Source organism: Equus quagga, chromosome 11 (assembly GCF_021613505.1).
Source record: "Equus quagga isolate Etosha38 chromosome 11, UCLA_HA_Equagga_1.0, whole genome shotgun sequence".
Taxonomy (NCBI): Eukaryota; Metazoa; Chordata; class Mammalia; order Perissodactyla; family Equidae; genus Equus; species Equus quagga.
In genome coordinates, this window is record NC_060277.1 from 58,422,010 (window position 1) to 58,445,464 (window position 23,455).

The window sequence follows — 23,455 nt, forward strand, 5'->3', positions numbered from 1 at the left end:
GACAATTTTCCTGAAGTGATGACAGAAAACAACCTACCAATTCAAGAATCATTATGAGCTACAAACAAAATAAATAAAAAGAAATCCACACCTAGATTATTAGTAATAAAACTTCAGAAAATAAAAAAGAGAGAAAACTTACTAAAAATATATGGGGGTGGGGAAAACATTGTCTTCAAAGAAATGACACTCAGGCAGCTGATTTTTTCAACAGCTACAGTGGAAGCTAGAAGACTGTGGAATTCAGTCTCCAATGTGCTAGAAAAAGTAACTACCAATCTGGAATCCTATACCCACCAAAAATATATTTCAAGGATAGCACAAAATAAGATATTTTCAGGAAAAACACAACAAAAAAAATGTCACCAGCAGACCTCACAAAAGGATACTCTAAAGAATTTACTTCAGGCAGAAGGTAAGTGATGTCAAATGGGATGTCTGAGATGCAAGATATTATAAAGAGCAAAGATCGTGGTAAATATGTGGACAAATGTAAATAAAAATTTAATAATGGTATGAAAGCAACCAACTATGAAGTTAGGGGGCACAGTCCACATAAGAGCACCCTCACTTCTGACACCAATTGTAAGTTTGGAGATCCCCCAGACCACCCTTACGTTTGATAATTTGCTAGAGGGACTTGTAAAACTCACAGAAAGCTATTATACCCACAGTTATAGTTTATTACTGCAAAGGATACAGATTAGAATCAGCCAAGGGAAGAAATGCATAGGGCAGAACCAGGGAAGTACCAAAAGCAGAGCTTCTAGTTGTCCTCTCTCCATGGAGTCAGTATACCTTTACTTTCCTGGCATTGATATATGACAATATGCATTGTGTATTGCCAACCAGGGAAGCTTACCCAAGCCTTGATATCCAAAGTTTTTTTTTTTTGAGGAAGATTAGCCCTGAGCTCTCTACTGCCAATCCTCCTCTTTTTGCTGAGGAAGACTGGCCCTGAGCTAACATCCATGCCCATCTTCCTCTACTTTATATGTGGGATGCCTACCACAGCATGGCTTTTGCCAAGCAATGTCATGTCTGCACCCAGGATCCGAACCGGTATACCCCGGTATGCCAAGAAGCAGAACGTGCAAACTTAACCGCTGTGCCACCGGGCCAGCCCCCTCAATATCCAAAGTTTTTCTTGAGTTTCCATGACGTAAGCGTGGTTGACCACCCTTGTGGCTGATCTCAGTGTCCAGTCTCTCAAGAGGTCACACTGTTACTGAGTGACCCAAAGCCCCCACCCCAAATCACATTGTTACTATATGGCTGGCCCAAGGTCCCCAGTTAAAACAAAAACACTCCTATGAGGCATGACATTTCAAGGACCCAGAGATGACTGCCCGCTGGTGAAGGGCTGAGGTCAGACCTCTTTTTGGGCAAGTTAAATTATTTTTCTACACAAGCATCTAATAAGTTTAAAATTTTCACCAATGTGGCAGTCCCCTGGATCTTTATAAGGCTTATATCCCATCTTCTGGCATGTATCTGTCTTACCAGGGCATCTGGAATACCTGCCATTTGTTGCTCACTGGGTCTAGCTGGCATGATGTCATCAGTATAGTGCTCCAATGTGATGTTCTGCAGAATGTCTAGACAATGAAAGATTCTTCAGACCTGCATTGTTCAATATGGTAGCCACTAGCAATGTGTAGCTATTCAGCACTTGAAATGTGGCTAATTGAATTAAGAGGTGCTGTAAGTGTAAAATATACACGAGATTTTGAAGACTTGGTATGAAAAAATTATGTAAAATATCTCATTAATATTTTTATACAACTTGGGCTAAGTAAATATATATATTACTGAAATGATAATATTTTAGACAAGTTGGGCTAACTGAATATATATATTATTAATTTCACTTGTTGCTTTTTGACTTTTTTTAGTGTGGTTACTAAAATTACACGTGTGACTCATATTATATTTCTACTGGACAGCACTGCTTAGACTATTTTGGTACTGAGTATAATGGTTAATTTTATGTGTCAGCTTGACTGGCCACGAGATGCCCAGGTTAAACATTATTTCTGGGTGTGTCTGCGAGAGTTTTTCCGCATGAGATTAGTGTTTGAACTGGTGGACTCAACAAGGTAGGTTGCCCTTCCCAGTGTGGGTGGGTATCGTACAATCATTGAGGGCCTTAGTAGAACAAAACGGGGAGGAAGGAGGAATTTACCCCTTTTTTCTGCCCCGCTGTTTGAGCTTGGATATCTGATGTCATCATCTCCTGCCCTTGGACTGAGATCTACACCATCAGCTCTCCTGGTTCTTAGGCTTTCAGACGTGGACTGAATTTGCCATTGGTTTTCCTGGATCTTCAGCTTGCAGATGGAAGACTGTAGGACTTCTCAACCTCCAAAATCACGTGAGCCACTCCCTTACAATAAATCCATCTCTCTGTTCTGTTTCTATGGAGAACTATGACTAATTCACTGAGAACAGTAGAGTTAACATGGACTGGACAAGACTGAATTTGTGCTGTTCTCCATCCCGGGTGAAAGCAAACTGCTTTTGATCCCCTTCCTTAATGGAGTTTGAAATAATGCATTTGCCAAATCAATAGCCACGTACCAGTTGTCAGGCTGTGTTAATCTGGAATGGCAACTAAAATTAGGGCTGCGTCTTTGTTAAATTTATAGTAGTCCATCATTATCCAGCATGATCCATCTGGGTTTTGCAGGGGTCATATGCCAGTGAATGAAACGAAAAATAGAATGGAAACCACCACCCATTCTTTAGGTCTTTGAGGGAGGCACTAATCTGTCATTCGACCCAGGATGCAATATTGCTTGATTTATTATCTGGCCAGGAGTTGGGAGTAGTTTCAGGGGCTTCCAGTTGGCCTTTCTTTTTCATTTTCCTTTTTTTAAGTTAAATGACTCTTACTCAACAGATCAGGGAGCCAATGTGAGGATTCTGCTAAATGCTAGGAAAATCCATCCTGATTATGACTCCTAACTGGGCATGGATTATGGTCATGGAGTCATGAGGAAATGATCACAGGTGGGTCTGCAAACCTTTTGGACCATGGTGAAATGGATTTGGGGCCAGGACTCCATTTAATCACCGGACCTTCAAATGCCCCGCACTTTAACAAGAAGCCATGATAGTGTTTTCGGCCCCTGGTGTCAGCTCAGATCCTAAATCCAATACCCCTCAAAGAATCTGAGTATTCTCTTTTTCCCAGTTGACAGTTACTCTGGTTGATGACTGAAGGCCTCTTGGGAAAAAGGATTGGGAGAATAGCTACTATATATATTTATTATGGCATTTCAGGGGTTTTCCTTAAGGAGACTCCGCCTGCCTTTCAATTGTTATGCTTAGATCTTAGAACTATCTCAAGTTTGGAAACTGACAAAAGATCATGACTTTTCTATCCTGGTAGTGACGTCAGTCTTATGGTGTCTGATCTTGATCTTCTTTTGATTATGTAAGTCCAACAATACCCTTGTTTGCTGCCTGTCTTAGTCTGTTTGGGCTAGTATAACAAAAATACCATAGACTGGGGAACCTAAAGAACAAACATTCACTTCTCACGGTTCTGGAGGCTGGGGAGTCCAAAATCAAGGTGCTGCCAGATTCAGTGTCTGGTGAGGGCCTGATTGCTAGTTCATAGATAGCTGTCTTCTCTCTATGTCCTCACAAGACAGAAGGGGCAAGAGAGCTCTCTGGGGTCTCTTTTATAAGGGCACTACTCCTGAGGGCTTCCTGATGACTTAATCACCTCCCAAAGACCCCACCTCCTAATAGCATCACACTAGGGGTTAGGATTTGAACATATGAATTTTGGGCAGACACAAACAATCAGTCTGTAACTGCCCATCTACCTCATCCTAGGAACATAATCATCATTAGCCATTCCCACATATCCCTGTGGGTCAAGTTGCTCTTGGTACCTTTCCCACCTAGGAGGTCATGATATCTACCATGTTTCTGACAGTTTAGAGCTGTCACATAGTTTGTGCTATTCTGGAACCCTGTTATGACCATCGACACTAGGGAGTCTGGTTCCATAACAGCATGTCCTACTAGAAGCCCTGGGTGCCATTCAGGTTTGCAGTGATTCAATAGCCTTCTCACCAATTCATTCCTTATTATTTTAGAGAAGAGAGTGACTTCTGGGACCTCCCAGGAAACATAGCAGCTGACGGATCCTCTGGCATGACATAAGACATTCTGAAATTCCTACCTCTCTTACCTGAGATTGTTAGCTCTCTGGCAAGTCCAGCCTGCTCCATGCACAGGCCAGCTGCTAAAGAAAGACCATAGGCAAAGAGTCACTGGTGTTTGCGGTAGGAAGCTGTCAAGTTATAGTGCACAAAAATAGTAAGTGCCCAGGAGGTATGGAACAGGTACCGACAGTGTATGCTGCATTATCCCAATTCCTCCTTTAGGGCTGAGGAAATAACCACAGGGTGGGTCTGGAGATTCACTGGGCCCACTGTCAGCTAGACTTGAGTCGGGACTCGATTATCATCTGGCCTCCACAGGCCTTCATTCTAAGTACAGGAGCTTGTGATGTTTTGAGTCTTCTGGTTTCAATCAATCTTATCTGAGATCCCATATCACATTGTCCTTGGGAATTCTGGGTATTGTCCTTTCCCTGGTGCATAGTTACCCTGGAAAGGGACCTCAAGTCTCTCTGGGAGAATGATTAGGAAAATATTTACTCTGTATACATGTGCTGTGTTGCAAGTTCCTCCCTTAAGGGGACCTAACTTCTCTTTCAAACGATGAGCTCTGGGCCTGAGAACTGACTTACACCTGGGAGCTTAAGAGGGAATGTGGTTTTCCATTATGACAGCTGACAGCAGCCTTCTGCTCATGAGCTCTTGATTTTTTTTTTAATTATGTAAATAAGCATACACTAGTCAGTTGTCCATCTTTCTCCCCACTAGAAGCACTATGATCCATTAGCCACCTCTCCAGATCCTTGTGGTTCAAGGAACCCTGATGGCTGGTCCAAACTTGCTCTCCAACACAATAATTACATTCACTTTCCTTTGACATTTAAATGCAGTCACCTGGCCTCTGCCATTCCAGAATCTCATCATCTCCATTGACAGTAGCACCTTTCACTGTTGACACCAGCCGACAGAGGACTGCCACCATCAGGTGTCTCAGAAATGCCGGCTGCCTTAAAAAAACGAGTGTCCTCTGATGGATTCTCAGGTCTTACATAGTAAATCAATCCCAACATTCCTACCTCCTTAACCCTTCTGAGCTTTTTTCAATACTGTGTCAAGGAAGTTCTGGTAATATCCTCCTCATTTCTCTAGGCTAAGTTCCATCCCAGCAGTCTGTTAGGACCAACTCTGGGTATTCTTGCCATGGCACTGGATCCTGACTTGTGGATGAAGGCCCCCGAGTAGGAAAATCTCCCCTTTCCCAGGCTTATATTCCACTCCTTCCTCAGTCCAACAGCTTCCAAATCCACTCTCCCACACAACCCCCGGTTCTTCCTTTACACAGTAGCCAGGGCCCACAAGTGCTTTGGCTTGTGTGCTATTTTCTCTTAGAGCAGGGACTGACTTCCTTGCTCAGGCTGTGTGGAGAGCTGATTTTGGTTATTTGCTTTGAAACAATCAAGAGTGGAGGGGTGGCTCTCCAGTAAAAGGAGTGGCATCTTGCAGGGTACCTGCCTCAGCTGGGGTCATGGTCTAGTCTCCTCTGCTGAAAAGAAGGGGGCTCAGGGAGGCTCAAGGAGAAGCAGGTTCAAGCTTCTCGGGCTTATCCACCTAAATGTCCCAGTTTCAGGGCTCAGGTTCCACTCTTATCCATAAGGCTAAGATGACAGGTCTCCTTGACTGGAGACCTGTTAAGACTGCGTATGCTCTTTTTCGACTCTGCCACTCTTACAAGTAGATCCTGGGCCTGCTCTTTAGCAACTGCTTCTTAAAAGCTGCCAAAGGGGCCCTGTGGCTTTCATTTCACAGTGTGACTGGAATTGGCAATTGGCTACCCTGAGCCTACCGTTTCTGTTTTTCAACCAGAAGCCAGACTACTCCACAGTTATTAAAAATGTCATTGCTTCCAAACAATTTAAGTGCCACAGCTACCACCTATCGCCAAACTTCGTCTCAATCAATCATAGCTGAAAGCCTGAGTAGTTTTGATGCGTGGGGATCCTCTCCTGCTTGCGTGGAGTTATTTGCGTCTCCACTTAGCACCAGCAGTAGTGTTTTTATTGCTGTCATACTGGTGAATAATCTAACTGCCAAATCTCAACCACCCTGTTAGGCTTAGCCTGGGTTCCCTGGAAACAAAGCCTGCAGCTGAGGGCTCATGGCAGAGATGTGTTAAGGAGCATATTCCTAGGGACAAGGAGAGTGAAGCAGGGAAGGAGGGAGAGCCAGTGCCGGAAGGTGTTATTGAGTGGGCTGCCACTAAATGGGAAGAATTGCTGGATCTGTGGATTGTGCCCCAAGGACATTCTTTAAACTGCACCTACCAGCCCCCACCTCCCACTGAGCAAAGATTCACCCCAGAGGGCATTAACTCTCCTGCACTTCAAGGCTGTGCATACAGACCCCAAGGCATTGTCAACAGAGCAGGGCAGAGAAGCACGGTATGGGCAGGAAGTGACATACTGTCAGGTTACCCCTGCATGGAGCTGTCCAAAGCCCCTGCAGAGCTGAAACCAGAGCCAGATGAGACCAAGAGGGTCTGGAGTGGCCCAAGAGAGGGAGCGGAAGCAGTGAGTGAACACCACGTGCTCCACCCTGACTCCAGACCACCAGGTTCAGAGGGACCAGGAATGAAGCCAAGGGAATGTAGAGTCGCGTGGGTTCTACCTGAGGGGCCCAAAGGTTTGACTGCCCATACCTTTAATGTGCTGCTGGGAGTGAGGGCTGTAAAGAAACTGAATAAATGGAATTTGAGAAGAACCTGTTTTGGTTGTTATTTTGTTCACAACAGGAGCATTTGAAGCAGGTCTAACCCATCAGGAGTGGCTGAGCCTCTGGGGTCAATTATGCCACCACGTTTATCCTCCTTGCATGGTCCTTCAGCCAGGGTGTCTCAAATATATGTCGCAGAGAACCCTATGACCAGTGATTGTCAAAGCTAGAACAGATCTTAGCAATGGCCTCACCTGAGTCCCACACTCCACGGATCAGAAAAACTGAAGCTCATGGTGTAATAATAACAGCAATAATTACCACCACAGTGATCATTTCAGCTATCATTTTTGGGTACCTACTAGACATACTTTTTAGAAAACTTAATGCCCATAAGAGCTCTCATTTTGCAGGTGAAAAAGGGTCTCAGATAGGCTCTGATTTAATCAGTCTGGGTGATTCTAATGACTAGAATGTAGACACTGATGTTTAACTTAAAATTGTTTTGTTTCCCTCTCCCCCAAAAGACTAGTGAGCCTGAACCTTTAAATCAACCCTCTTGTCCCTCTCCTTTAATTGCCTATCTACCTTCAATCCTTTTAAATGAATCTGGATGGCGTTTCTCCCATATTCTGTTATTATGAGGATCTATTCTTAGATGCTCAGTATCTAGATAAGAGGATAGAGGCAAGAGACTGACGTTTGTTGAGTGCATACTGGATACCGGATATTGTCCAAGGGCCTTTTCAATTGATTAAAGTAATGTTCATTTAATTCTTACAACAGCCTGGGATGTTAGGTGTTATTATTTGCATCATTTTGCAAATGAGAAAACGAGTCTTCAGGGAGGTTGAACTGCCTAAGATCTTCCAGCTAGTAAAAGTCAGAGACAAGGATTGGAACGTGGTTCTGTCTGCCTCTAAAGCCCCTTTCTCTGTACTGTGCTGCAAAAAGATTTGGTTCAGCAAACCTAACTGTTCGTTTTATTTGAAAATAATAACTGAGTTTCACCTGGGTGTCTTTTTGAGACTGTAAGTGACTGAGAGGTTTTCAGTTCCCAGTTTTTTGACTTAAACTCCTTCTCTTTGCCCTGATTTAGGAGAGTCAGAAAGCAAAGGTGACACATGGGTCTGCAGGCAGAAGTGAAGGACCTCAGCAGGAAACCCACAGGAATTCAGGGCAATTGGAGGCAGAGACTATAGCCGCCAGGAAGGGAGGGGTCAGTCAGCCCAGGGACCATCAGCACACCAGTCTCTGTTCTGGAGGAAGGTCAGGAAGGTCTGGTGGCTTCACTCTATCAACCCTTGGCAGCCTGTTTGACCATCATCCCTACCTCCCTGAGGTTCGCACTCTGGCTCCTGGAATGTCACCCTGTTCTCCGCAGGGGCCAGCAGTGGTGCTATTGCACAAGTCCAGAGGATGCCATTGGCGTGCTCCAGGGCGTTCATTTACACATGTTACCCCTGGGTGGTATGATCACCTCGGTCTGAATCTGAAGAGGGTGGGAGAGAGGGGCGTGGCTTCTCTTGGGGTCTGCAGTAGGAGACTCTTCTCAGGGTTCTGAGAGAGGAGCCTGTGGTCATGGGGTGTGAGGGAGGAAGTTGGGACCCTGCAGCTTTCAGTCCCAGCAGAACAGTGACATTTGAGGGAGTAGAGGAAGAAATCCCTGGGCAAGCGTTTGAGGGGACTGTCATGAGAAGGGAGCACAAACCACCACACTCCTAGGGCCACATAATATGCATATTGCATGGAGTTTCCTGAGGGCAAAGCCTACAGGCAGAGTGTCCGAGCACACTGTCATGGCCCAGGCAGCCTAAGTTGCCACGGTCAAACCTACAGTCTCACAAAGTCAGGCCACTGCCATCAGCACCCACAGGATGACGAAGCAAACAAAGGCTAGAACAGAGTTATTCTAGGTTTGAGGGGAGGGTGGAGTTGTGGTGACATTTAGATCAAGCCAGTTTTGACAGGTTCAGAACAAAGCAATGTGTTGAGCGTCAACACCAGGTCTGGACTGCACCGTGGACCCAGAGTCTTCTTTCTTTGGAAACAATAAATTTAATACAATTGGGGTTTCTGTTCCATATTAGAAGATAAGGATGGATATGAGGGAGAATCAGCTGTTTCTGCCGCAGTAGCAGAGCCCAGACTTGGAATGCATCTGTCTGACCCCAAAACCAGTGCTCTCAGTTTGGGCCATTCATTTAATTCCATCCATAGACCCAGAAATGTTTTCATTCCTGCAATGGCTCTATGGCATTTATGCATCTAGAGTCACATACACAAATATGCCTCCACATGACAAAACCGAAAAACAAAGTGGTCCACTTGGACCTGGGGGCTGCTTGTCAGGTTTCTATTAACATGTTCTTCCCGTTTGTTCCTCAGTTTTGTCAGGAGCTAACAATTACATAAGTTTAAGGGAAAACTTGGGAGAAAAATTTTAAATAGGAAAACCTCACTTCTTTTGTTGTTTATAGTCAGTGTTCAAAAGCCAAGAAGTAAAAATAGATGTATTTGTGTGTCTGGTGGCCTGGAAGCCAGTTCCAGCTCAGTTACTAAATCGCCACAGGACTCCGACCAAGGTCCTTTCCCCTCTCTACATCTCATTTTTGCTTCTACAACCCAAGAAGGCTGAGTTAACTGACTTCTGAGGGCCCTTCCATCCCTTTTGGTCTGTAGATTTCCTTTGAAATCTCAAGTCTGAGAGTGCATTCCTACCACCTACCTCACCCCTTCTAAAGTTTGTTTCTCTCATGGTTAAGAATCTCTGTTTAGTTCATCAAAATGCAGATCTCACTCCTGTGGGCGTAGGTTGCTTCTTCCAACTCAGCATAGAGTCCCAATGTTGAAAAACTCTGCTGGCCCTTGCCAATCTGTGGACATATCATAATATGTGGAGACACAGGCTGTTATTCTTTTTTTCAAATTGTGATAAAATAGACATAACAAAATTTACCATTTAACCCCCCTTTTTTTTTTTTAAGATTGGCACCTGAGCTAACAACTATTGTCAATCTTCTTTTTCTTCTTCTTCTTTTTTTATTCCCCCAGTACATAGTCATGTATTTTTAGTTGTGGATCCTTCTAGTTGTGGCATGTGGGACGCCGCCTCAACATGGCCTGAGGAGCGGTGCCATGCCAGTGCCCAGGATCCGAACTGGTGAACCCTGGGCCACCGACCGAAGCAGAGCGTGCAAACTTAACCACTCGGCCATGGGGCCGGCCCCCATTTTAACCATTTTAAAGTGTACAATTCAGTGGCGTTAAATACATTCACATTATTGTACAACCATCACCACCATCCATCTCCAGAACTTTTTCATCTTCCCAAACTGAAACTATACCCGATGGCAAGAAATTTTCACATATTGTGGTATATGGGGTAGCTATTCTCGTTTGAATCTAATTCAGCTTGAACTAAAGAAGCCTGACTTAACGGCCTATCAAACATCCATTGTACATCTGCTTTAACCGTTAAAGTAATGAACACGTTACACATTATCTCAAAGTAAAAGAGTGCACTTTTTAAAGATAGGAAAGCATACTTCCCCTCCTGCGATGCCAGTGTTGGTAACACCCACATCACTAGTCTTGAAGATAAGTCTCCTTTCCTGGACATCAGGGTCATGTTGACCTGCTAATTTGCAACTGAATACCTCTTTGAAACTTTGATGAATGTGTGTCCTGGGTGTGTGTTTAATGGATATTCTTTGTTTTAAAAAGGTATAAAACTACACTGAAAACCATGCTTCTGGGGAACGTTTTCTTCCTTTGTGGAGACTGCCTTCCTGGGTCATAATCCTCAGCTTGGTTCAAGTAAAGGTCACCTTGTCTCTCTTATCTATAGAATAGTTATTGGTTATTTTGCGTTGATACCATTAAATAACAACTCCCCTGTTATTTAATCTCCGCTTCCCTCCCCCAGCCCCTGGCAAGCACCTTTCTTCTTTCTGTTTCTGTGAATTTGACTACTCTAGGTATCTGATGTAAGTGGAATTATACAATTTGTCCTTTTGTGTCTGGCTTATTTCACTTAGAATAGTGCTTTCAAGGTTCATCCATGTTGTAGCATGTCAGTTTCATTCCTTTTTGAGGCTGAATAATATTGCACTGTAAGCATATACCATATTTTGTTCATCCATTCATCTGTTGATAGATATTTGGGTTGTTTCTACCTTTTGGCTATTGTGAATAATGCTGCTATGAACATTGGTGTACAAGTATTGTTTAAGTCCCTACTTTCAATTCTTTTGGATATATACCTAGGAGTGGAGTTGCTGGATCATATGGTAATTCTATGTTTAACTTTTTGAGGAACTGCCAAACTGTTTTCCAAAGTGGCTGCACCAATTTACCTTTGCACCAGCAATATGTAAGGGTTCCAATTTGTCACCAATGCTTGCTATTTTCTGTTTTTGTTGTTTTTATGAACAATAGCCATCCTAGTGCCTATTGAAAGTGGTATCTCATTGTGGTTTTGATGTGCCTTTTTCTCCTGGCTAGTAATGCTGAGCATCTTTTCACATGCTAATTGGCTGTTTGTATATCTTCTTTGGAGAAATTTCTATTTAAGTCCTTCCCAGAGGCTGTTAGTCGTAAGGGCTGATTCTATACTTTCTCCAGGCCAGCTGTATCCGTCAGTATAGTCTGGGTTATGCTGCAGTAACAACCAACCCTAAAATCCCAGTCACTGAAAACAACAAAGTTTATGTCTCACTCATCTTACATGTCCAATACAGGTCTACAGTGACCTGTGGTGGTCAGGGACACAAGTTGACAGTGACTTCATTGCCATACATGATTCCACTGTTACCACATCCGTGTGAAGGGGACATGTTAAAGCATGTGCTAGGTCTCAGAGCTTCTGCTCACATTCCATTTACCAGAACAAGTCACACGGTTTTTCCTAACTTCAAACGTGAGCTTTAAATGAAGCAGGGAACTGTTACACTGCCATGAGCCAGGAAAAAGAGGAAATGGTACATTTGTGAACAGCTCTGATGACCACCACCTCTGCCCACATACTCCCTCAGGCCACTCTTTCTCCAGCCTCATCTGGGTTGGAATTGGGAACCTGGCCCCGGGCAGAACCAAGTTAATCACCAGAATCTGTGGTTTCTTCCCTGGCTGCCTCTCTTTGAAGTTTATTGTGTAAGATTATATCCCCTTTCTTTAGTTTCCACTGTGAATTGTTGACTGTTTTCCCCAATATAGTGTTAATTTTATTACATTTCAGATGAGGGAGATTCTGGAGCTCTGCTTCAGTGGGCCAACATTATCTTAATTCTTTTACACAAATTTTAAAGACACATGGCAAAGGCAAGAGCTTTGTGTAATGTCCTATCAAGCCCTGACCAGGAAAACCATTTATAGGTAATGAACAGTTAATGCTCATTAAATGTTTATTTTATATTAGGCACTGGACATACCTTTTACATTCATTATCTTTTTTTTTTTTTTTTGAGGAAGATTAGCCCTGAGCTAACTATTGCCAATCCTCCTCTTTTTGCTGAGGAAGACTGGCCCTGAGCTAACATCTGTGCCCATCTTCCTCTGCTTTATATGTGGGATGCCTACCACAGCATGGCTTTTGCCAAGCGGTGCCATGTCCACACCTGCCATCCGAACCGGTGAACCCTGGGCTGCGGAGAAGCAGAACATGTGAACTTAACCACTGTGCCACTGGGCCGGCCCTACATTCATTATCCTACCTAACCCTCACCCCAATCCCATGAGGTCAATACCATTATTGTACCCATTTTGTAGCTGGGGAAACTGAGACTGGGATCTAAAGCTAGACACATGGTAAATGATCCAGCCAGTTTCCCACAGGGCCTGCCCACTGCTCTGTCCAGAGCTGTACTGGAGACCAAGGGAGAGTTGGCTCGGCCTGACTGATGCTCTGCTCCAGATTCCTCTCCACTTTCTCACGCCGTGTGTGCCTCTGAGCGGGCCAACACCTCACTGGGAAGTGAAACAAGTCGTTCAGGAGTATTTGTAAACAGTTGAATTTTGAGTCTGTCTTTGAATTGTATTTGCATTTGAAATTGATTTGAATACTGATATTTTAGTTAATTTCCATATAAAACAGGTTCTTAGCTGTGGACTCAACCTGGGTATAGTCTTCTGTGGTCTCAGGATCCTTAGAAATCGGTTGGGTGGTGTGTGCATTTTTCCAGTGTCCATTGTTTCACCACATCTTAAAACAGGTCCATGACCCAAAGTGTTCTTACTTCTTTCCGTGAAACATCGAAAAGTTCTTGGTCAAATCTACAAATAATTCTTTAAAAAAAATTTTTTTTATATCTTTATTTTAGCCTTGTTCGGTTAAAAGCAACCATCAGTTTGTGGCTGTGAATTTCAGCACGCGTAGTTCAGTACTAGATCAGTCCTCTAGGTGGCAGCAAACCCTCAAATAAACATTTCCTCTGGTTTTTGAATTTTCCTGTCCCCTTTTTTTTATGCCAAAGGTGGACCCCAGAACCCAGACTTCTTTCAGCTCTTTTCATGATTTATAGCAGCATGAGCCAAATATACTCAAGTGCTAATGCTGTGATTCTTGGTCCCAGGTTTTGACCGCTGGATTGATTTCAGTAAGGGCTCAGAGAGCACAGATCTGAAAATTGGAAGCACAGATTTCCCCCAACTAAACTAGAAGCACACTGACTTTACCTCTAACATTTTGTATTCTCAGTCCCTGGAGCAGAGTTGGGTGAACAATGAATGAGTGGATTACCATAAGAAATATGCAATGCTGCACGTTTCCTGGCTTGGAGAAAGGCTTTAAATTGCCATATATATGGAAAGCCCAGGGGCCGGCCGATGGCTCAGCAGTTAAGTTCCCACATTCCACTTTGGGGACCCGGGGTTCGCTGGTTCAGAACCCGGGTGCAGACATGGCACTGCTTGGCAAGCCATGCTGTGGTAGGCATCCCACATATAAAGTAGAGAAAGATGAGCACAGATGTGAGCTCAGGGCCAGTCTTCCTCAGCAAAAAGAGGAGAATTGGCAGCAGATGTTAGCTCAGGGCTAATCTTCCTCAAAAAAAAAAAAAAAAAAAAGAACAAAAAGATGGAAACCCCAGTGGCCTAGCTTCCTAACTGCAAGCAACAGAAATCCACTCTGGCTGTCTTGAGCAGAAAAGGAATTTATTGGCATGATATGAGAGTAGGTTGAAGAATCATGAGGAAGGGTTCAAAATTTGGACTGTTCCCTCACTTTGCACCGTGCCTCCCAGACTTCTGGGTGGATGGATCCTTCCACAGAGCCTAAGCCACATTCCAGAGCCCCAGCTCCCAAAGGGTGAAGAGAGGGAGGATTGCCCTGATGCGGCTTCCCTGGGGGTGGGGGTGGTAGGGCCTGCTTCCTACCGCACCATGCAGGATGCAGCAGTGGCCCCCGCCTGCTGGGCAGGCCTCACCGGAGTCCATCAGGAGCCTTTGCCAGACTCTGCCTCATCACAATATTTTTATCACTGCTCTTTCTTCTTCTTAACTTTTTGGCATCGTTATGAAGACTGCGGACATTCTTGGCTTGACTTTTCTTGTATTCCCAGCTTATTAAGAGTTTTTGAAAACAGAAATCACTATTGTATTTTATCAAATGATTTATGGGCACAAAGTTTTCCTCCTTTAATGTGTTTCTACAGACAACGACCTTAACATATCTACTAATGTTGAACCAGTCTTGCATTTGTGAGATTAACACATTCATTTGACAAATAGTTATTGAATGCCTTCTATGGAAAACCAGTGTTCTCAGTCCTGGGGATGAAGAGAATAAACAAAGCAGAAACAACTGCCTACCTGCAGGGGGCATACACTCTAGCTGGAGGGAGACAGAGGTTTTTTTTTTTTTAATGTGAAATGTAAAGTATGTCACAGAGTGATAAGTGCTGTGGAGGAAAATAAAACTTGGAAAGGCACAGGAAGAGGGGTGTGTGTGTATGTGATTTTAAACATGGTGGGCAGGGAGTGACATTTTAGAAAAGGCCTGAAGGAAGTAGAGTGTCATGTGACTGGAAGAGCATTCCAGGCAGAGCGGACAGCGTGTGCAAAGGCTCCAAAACGGAAGCAAAGTCTGTGGTGTTAAGGGACAGAAAGGACAGCTGTAGGACTGGAGTGGAGGGAGCAAAGGCAATGAACTTGGAGGTGACAATAGGCGGTTAGCTCACAGAAGCCACTGGAAAGACTCGGGCTTTTCATCTGAAGGAGATTGAAATGCAGAATCACTGCAGGGCTCTGAGCAGAGCAGTAACTTTCTCTGAGTTATGCTGTAACAGGATCCCTCTGACTACTCTGTAAAGACCATTCTGGAGTGGAGCAAGAACTGAGTCAAGAAGACCAGTGAAGGGGTGGCTGCCATGATCCAGGTGAGAGAGGAAGATGGCTTGGACCAGGTGGTGACAGGGCAGATGCTAAGAGTTCATCGGATTCGGAATAGATTTAAAAACTCAGCTCACAGGGTTTGGCATGTAATGGCATGTATCTAAGAGGATAAGGCATGCAAAAGAAGAGTCAAGAATGACCTCAAATATTTTTACCTGAAGGATAGATTTGACATTAACTAAGATGTGAAAGACTTCAGGGGAAGCAAGTTTGATGAGAAAAGTAGGAGTTTACTTTGGAGCATATTGCATTTGAGATGCTAATCATTGCACTTGGATATATGAATATGGAGTTCAAAGAACTCCCAGCAAGAGATAAAAATGTGGGAGTCCTCAGTATATCGATGGCACTTAAGCCCTGAGATGGAATGAGCTCACGCAGGGAGTGAGTGTAGATAGGGAGACCGTCTAAGGACTTCTCTCTGGGGCACTCCAAGGTCAAAGCAGTCAGGAAGATGAGGAAGAACCAGCAAAAGAGATTGAGAAAGTGCAGCCAGAAGCAGCAGGAAAATCAAAAGAACGTGCTGAGAACAGTTTTTCTAAGAGGAGGGAGTGATCGGCTGGGTCAGACGCCGCTGAAAGTTCCAGCAGAATTCTGAACTGAAAACTGAGTACTGGAGGTAGTCGTGGAGAGGTCTTTGGTGACCTTGACAGGAGTGGTTTCATGGAGTGACTGGGACAAAAGTCTGAGTGGAGAGCGTTCACAAGAGAGTGGGAGGAGAGACACAGTGTCAGCACACGTAGACAACTCTCTTCAGGAATTTTTCTGGGAATAGAAAGAAACAAATAGATCGGTAGCCAAGGGCAGGAATGAGATTAAGAGACTATCAGATGGGAGATATATCATTAAGTTTATACGTTACTGGGAATCATTCAGTGCAGACAGCAGAGCGAGGAAGAAGTGCTAGGGAGCTGTCTTCGAGACATCAACAGGTGGGGTGGGGTCTGGAGCGCTCAGAGGACAGGCTTTGGCTAGAAGCCAGGACCGTTCATCCATCCTGCCAGGAGGGGATGCTGTGTGTGGTCACAGGTGTATGGAAATGGGCAGTGTGGTTGTGCAGGATAGTGGAGGTTCACCCTAAAATGCTTCTGGTTTCTTGTCAAGGTCACAGCTGAGGATGAGGATGGGGAAGGAAGTGTTGGAGGTTTGAGGAAAGAGGAGAAAGTAAGAAACAGCTTTTCTGGTGAGAGAGAGGTGAACAGAAATACAGAAGGATTCCTAGGAAGTGCTGAGGGCTGCCTGGCCATGGATTTGGAAGTGAGAGGGTCAGCTGGGTGAGGTGTCTTTCTCAGGAATGCTCCTCTGACTGGGTGCATGCCTGAGCTTGCCAACATTTGCTCTCTTAATTGGTCTTTTCACAGAACCAAAATTCTAATTGACCAGGTCAAACATTGTGGGGCCCCCCCTTTACCTTCTGCCTCTACTTTCATTAATCATTTCCTTCCACTTACATTCTTCTAGTTTCTAGAGTTGAAAACTTGATTCCTTTATTTTTAGGGTGTTTTCAAACTTATTTTCAAATAAATCCACATAAGCTGATGCATTTTCTTCTGAATCGTCTTTTGTCAACCCCCCACAGGGTCTGCTTTATAATTCTCATGTTGAAATTTATTTCTAGAGAGTTTGTACTTTTGGTGTTGATTTCCTCTTTCCTCCCTGACTTGAGTAATTTATAACAGCGTGTTGTGGTTAATTTCTGATTTTATTGTATTGAGATTGAATGAGTATGGTCTGTGTGATTGTTGTTTTTTGGAATCTTTTTGAGATTTTGTTTTTGTGGCTTAATATTTATGAATGGAATATCTCCCAAAGTAGAAATCATACAGATGTTTCTATTTAATATAGTACTGTAAACTCATCCCCTAAATATAGCAGAGAAATGTAAAAAGAACAAATGTTAAAGATACAACCAGACTCAAAGACATGGAACATATCTCCACAGACTAGAGGTGGGGCAGAAACACAGAGTGAGGCGTAAGCCTGAAGCCTTTGGGGGGCGGGAGACGATGTGTGGAAACAGGCAGAGAAGGCGGGGGGGGGGGGGGGGTGTCTCTGTGGGTACTAGGAAAAAAAACTGCCTCAAAAGAAATGCAGCAGTAGAGCCTGAGGTGGGATTCCTGGCTCCTGAAAGGATGCTAAGAAAAGCTGCCGCCGATCCCTGGCTAAGGGTTACTTACAGTTTCCCTGAAGCGGCCCATTCAGGGAGGTGAGAGGACACGGGAACTGAGCTAAGACAACTCTCGTTTAGTAAACAATTAGGAACTCCAAACTCATCAATCAAAAGATAAGCACCTTCGGGGGGCTGGCCCTGTGGGGTAGTGGTTAAATTTGATGTTCTGCTTCCACACGGCCCCGGGTTCGTGGTTCTGAACCCTGGGCGTGGACCTGCATACCACTCACTGAGCGGTACTGTGGTGGCGTCCCACAAAATAGAGGAAGATTGGCACAGATGTTAGCTCAGCCACAATCCTCCTCGCCAAGACAAAAAAAAGATAAGCACGGCACGGGTAGGATGACCATACCACCTGCTTCCCCAGAGATAATCCCACTTTACAATGCTAGTCCCAGCATCATGTTAGTATCACCCTCTTTCACTCTCATAGTATACTGTTTGGATGTTGATGATATGGTCACCTAACATAGGAGAAATGAAAATAATAGAACAGTCTGGACAAAGGATTGAAAATGGGTCTGGCTTAGATATGGTGAAATAAAGTTGGAATTTCCCACTCTTCTCTGAGAAATTACCCAAGAGTAACAAGGAGGGTGAGACACAAACATAAGCACTATTTTTATTAAAGCTGGGAGACAGGTGAAATGCCAAACCATAAGACAGGTGGAGGGCTGACAGAAGCACTCGCAATCAAACAGGAGAAGCTGGATGTCTCAGGAAGAGCCAGCCAAATTTACTCCCAACGTGAGGGCAGACCTTAATGTGCAAAGCCCTCTCTAGGAACAGTGGGAATAGGGTGCTTATGCACCCTAGAAGTAGACTGAAATTACATATTAGAACAAATCTTTGAAGAGTTAACTTAAGAAAATGATCAGATAAAAAGAAGATTTGAATCCATAGAGCCAATCCATCGTGTCCCAGGAAACATCAGTCCAGAGTGATCATTCAAAAATGTGCAACAGGGAAGTTTACGAATTTCATAGACAAAGAAATAATTCTTGGGGCGACAAAGTAGTTAAGTCACTTATAAGGAAGAAGAAATCAGGCTGGTTTCAGACTTCACTACAGCAACATTCAAGCCTAGAAGACAATGAAGCGATCGCCACACATTCCTCCAGAGATAAAGTACTACCCTAGAATTTTACACTCTGTTTTTCAGGATAAAGGCAACAAGTATTCTTGAACACGAAAAACTCGGAGAATATCACTTCCATAAATTCTTCTTGAAGAAACTACTGATTCAAGATCTTCACAGGATAAGATCACAAGATGTGATCTACCACAAAAGGGCTGGGGGAAACACTGGGTGAAACAGCTAGTAGGAATTCTGAATCTGTTTAACTGTAGGACTAGAACAAAAACGAATGTGGGGATTACGATTACAGAGCAGAATGTCTGATTTTACAAACCCAGTTACGTGGAAGTGGTCTGATTAACAAAAACTGGGGTGAGAAGGGAGAGAAAAAAAGGGATGTTTAGGAACACTGATTTCCTTTTACAGCCAGGGGTCGAAATACCACATGGAAAGCTGCTAAAAAATCAAGTATAGAAGTATGTATAAAAATATTTAATAGAAAAGAAGGAAACTAAAGAAAGATAAAATTGTTTGACATTGGGTACAGAGAAGGTGAAGACGTCAAGAAAAAAGAGGAAAAGCACTATATTATCATCGTTCAGAACAGGGAGTCAGCAAAAGAGTCTTAAGAAATAGAGGACTGAGAGTATTGTACAAATTATGAATATAAAGGCAACTGCTTGAAGGAAAATACAAACCTTCCAAATGGCCAGGAGAAACACGCCTAAAACACAGCAAAGCAAACACAAAGCACGTAAGGCAAGAGTAAAAAAAGAACTAAAAAGGCTATGAAAACATAGCATGAAATAACATAACCGTCACACGAATAGGGCTAAACTCCTCTACTCCAAGAAAAAAAGACTTGCAGACTGAATCACAAAGCAAAAGCTGGTGCTCTATTCAAGGGATTTACCTAAAACAAAGGCTCAGAAAAGATGACAATAGACGGGCAAAGGCATATTGGACCAACGCAAACAGCTCAGCAGGCTTGTCATAGTCACAGACAGCTGTGAATTCAGGCAAAGGGCAGAAACATTAAATGAGACAAGAAAGGTCATTTTATAATGAAAAGGGACAATGTACAGGAATATAAGAGGGATATTTGGGAACAAATAATATAGCATCATCATTTATAATGCAGGACTCCAGAGAAATAAAAACACAACAGTAATAAGTTTAATTTACTTCTCTTGGACCACATCAGGTCAAAATACATGTGAGGACACAGAAGACCTACATAACATAATAAATAAGCTGTAGTTCATTGACACATTTCCGAATCTGTAGGCTAAACACAGAATATGCATTCCCCTCGAGAGCCTACAAAAGTCACAAAAATTGACCCTATTTTAGGCCACAAAGAAAAAGACAAACTCAAATATTTCAAAAATACAAAGTAGTTCGGACAACATTGATCTCTGATCACAATGAGATAAAACTAAACATTTATAAGAAAATCAGAAACAAAAGACCCTAACCCTTGGAAGTTTTAAAACTCTCACACTCTCTCTTCAAATTTAGAAACACGACATCAAAGACAAGTCAGAACCAAAATTTTAGAATAGCTACAAAATAACAGTAATGGGGATACTATCTATCAGAAATTATGGGCTATAGCTAAAGTAGTACATATCTATATCTAAAGGCCGAGTCTTAACCTTAAATACTCACATTTACAAAAAGAATTGAAAAGCTAAGCATCCAACTCAAGAAGTTAGAAAAAAAGTACAAAAATAACCCAAAAGAATGCAGGAAAAAGGAATTAATAAAGATAAAAGCAGAAATTGGGGCTGGCCCCGTGGCCGAGTGGTTAAGTTCGCGCGCTCCGCTGCAGGCAGCCCAGTGTTTCGCTGGTTCGAATCCTGGGCGCGGACATGGCACTGCTCATCAAACCAGGCTGAGGCAGCGTCCCACATGCCACAACTAGAAGGACCCACAACGAAGAACATACAACTATGTACCGGGGGGCTTTGGGGAGAAAAAGGAAAAAAATAAAATCTAAAAAAAGAAAAAAAAGATAAAAGCAGAAATTAATTAATTACGAAACAACAACAAACACGGTAGAACTGAAAAATAAAATTGAGAGCTGGTTCTTTGAAAAGAAAAATACAATTTAAAACAGTAACAATCAAGAAAGCAAAAAATAGACAAAATAAGAAATTAGGGGGAAATTGAAAAGTTCACAAAAGACTGCTTTTCTCAACTTTATGCAAATACACTTGAAAACCTGGATGAACTAGATAATTTGTTTTAAGGAAAATATAATTTATCAAAATTAATTCTAAAAGTTAAAAAAATCTAAATGGCGAAATTACCACACAAGAAATAAAGAAGGTTGTCAAAGAGTTACTCTCCCCACAGAGAGCATCAGGCCCAGACATTTTCAACTGGATAACGATCAGACCTCGAAGAACAGAAAATTTTCATGCTACTTAAATTGTTCCAGAGTAAAAGGAAAGAATAAAGGCTTCCAAATTTCCCCCCTCCAAGAGCCCAACAAAGACGCATTCCTTTAAACAAGGAAGCTGGGTTTTTTTTCTTCCCTAAAGTTCTAGTACCTAGTTGTATATTCTAGTTGTAAGTCCTTCTAGTTCTTTTATAGGAGCCACCACCACAGCACAGCTACTGACAGACAGGTGGTGTGGTTCTGCACCCAGCAACCAGGGCTGGGTTGCTGAAGGGGAATGAGCAAAACTTTAACCACTAGGCCATCAGGGCTGGCTCAAAAGCTTCCAAATTTTTTATGATCTGAGCATAACATTGAATCTGAAAACGAAACAATGGTAGACATTCAAAAAGAAAACTATGGCCCACTCTCACTTTTGAATATCAACATAAAAATCCTAAAGAAATAATGTATTAACAAACAGAATCAAGCTGCATGTTAAAAAAAAGAAAACATGACATGTAAGTTTATTCCAGGAATCAATTAGATTTTTTATTAGGCATTTATTACAACTAAGACTCACTATTCCAGGGTTAGGAAATCTGCTCTCTCAGGGCTGCTGAGGCTGCAGGGCCCAGGATGGATGTCTCCTTGGCCCCCTCCCTGTGCAGTGAGGCAAATTCTCTGATCTTGAAGCTCAGTCCTCATTTTCACTGCAGTTTTCATCAGTCAACTTCTAAAACATAGAACACTCCCCCACCCCCACGACCCCCGGGCTCTGTGTTTCTTGCTCCTGATCTAGCTCTCCACAGCTCCCCTCTCCGCACCCCTCCCCCTCCTCCCTCACCCCTCTGCAGCCCACCTCCCAACCCTTCCTGTCCTGACCTAGAATCCTCTGTAACTTCTGCCTCACAACCTGCAAAGTCCCCTCCATCCTCAAGCACTCGGAGTGGTTCCACTTCTCCACTTCTGCCTTGACTGAAACACAGACCTCCCTGAGGAGACCTGAGCGTCCTGTTCTCTAAAGGGCCAGACCACACCTCCCCTCCACTCTTGTCCAAAGTCCTGCTTCTTTAAGGTTTCAATCATTTAACTTTACCACCCTCTCCCCTTCCTGATGTCTCTCTACTTTCTTATTCACTGAAGACATCACTCACAGTGATGCAAAAAGTGTCCTGCCACGTGTATGGGTGGTCTCCACATCCGTGTGTGTGACTTTGGCCTCTCCGTTCACTCCACTTCTCCACCAGGGCTGCCCTGGGCACTGCACAATCAACATAAGGGTACTAAGTGGCCTACTCCACATTAGCCATCCATCCTCACATCCCGACCTGGTCCTCAGTGACCATCTCTGTTCTCTTACCAGAAGCTCCTCTCCAGCTTAGTTTTTCAATTACTCCAGTAAGATCAATAAATCTCTGATCCTCATCAAGACTCCCAGTCTGTTGAACCCACTACTTTCTCCCAACCGTTCAGCTCTCTCCCTCCTTTACTTCTCTTTTTACTCAGCTTAGATCCCACCGTCCGCCGTTCAGCATTTGATACACATACGCACACCCCACACCTGCCAATCTTCACAGGCAACTTCCTCTCTTCCTTTCTAGAGAAAATTCCAACTTTTCTCTACCAAACCAAACCTTTGCCCCTCTTCTTTCTTTCTTTCTTTCTTTCTTTCTTTCTTTCTTTCTTTCTTTCTTTCTTTCTTCAGAAGAACAAGAGAGGTTGTTGCTGTTTAGGTCGAGGTTTCTCAACTTCAGCACTATTGACATTTTGGGCTGGACGATTCTTTGCTGTGGGGGCTGTGGTGTGCGTTGCAGGATGTTTAGCAGCGTACCTGGCCTCTACCCACTGCGTGCCAGTAACATCCCCAGTTGCGACAGCCAAAAATGTCTCCAGACTTTGCCAAACTCTCCTGGGTGGGGGAAGGGAGCAAGTCATGCTTGATTGAGAACCGCTAGTCTGAGCTCAGCCCTCTGTTTTTGCTGGGGGCTCTGCCTCCTCCTTCACACATATACAGTCTTTTCAGGCATCATACAGTATGAAATAGCTTTTTCTCTCCTGTATAGTCAGAAGCTCCCTCTCAACTGGATTCTTTTCGTAAATATTTGAACATCTTTAAAAAAATCCCCCTTCAACAACACTTCCACCTCCGGTCACCAGTACCTCTCCTTCCCTCTCCCATCACATCTTGCAAGAGTTGGTATTTTCCCCACCTCCATTCCTTCTCATTTGATCCTCACTCCCTCAAAGATGACTCAAGGTCCTGTCATTCTGCCCCTGCAGCTTTCAGTAAGGTCTTAAGTGACTTCCATGTCCATAAATGCAGTTGACATTCTTCAGCCCGTGGACATAAGGCACAATGGAGGAGAACCAGACTGAGGGAAGGAAAGATGCTGAGTTTGATCCTGATCCTGTTGAATTTCGGGTGTCTCAGAGGCATTCTAGAGGAGGAGTTGGAGGACATTGAGACAATGTGGGTTGGAGCAAGAGGGGAGGTCAGGGCTGGGACAGAATATATCTAGGTCTCCAGCAGTATGCCTTGAGTCCCACGGGTATGTGTCTAGCTAATGCCATGGGCGAGA

General features: G+C 43.6%; 1 protein-coding gene across 3 annotated transcripts in view; it reads left to right on the forward strand.

Annotated features, from left to right (window-relative positions):
- The first annotated feature begins 2,308 nt into the window (after window positions 1-2,308).
- Window positions 2,309-23,455, forward strand: part of SPECC1 (sperm antigen with calponin homology and coiled-coil domains 1) — a 284,761-nt gene continuing 263,614 nt past the window's right edge. For all 3 annotated transcript variants that reach the window (XR_006890587.1, XM_046675310.1, XM_046675315.1), the window contains exon 1: window positions 2,309-2,374. Coding sequence is in view for 2 of the 3 variants with exons in the window: in XM_046675310.1 (XP_046531266.1) it covers window positions 2,338-2,374 (37 nt within the window). In the remaining variant the exon portion in view is untranslated. The remainder of the gene's footprint in view (window positions 2,375-23,455) is intronic.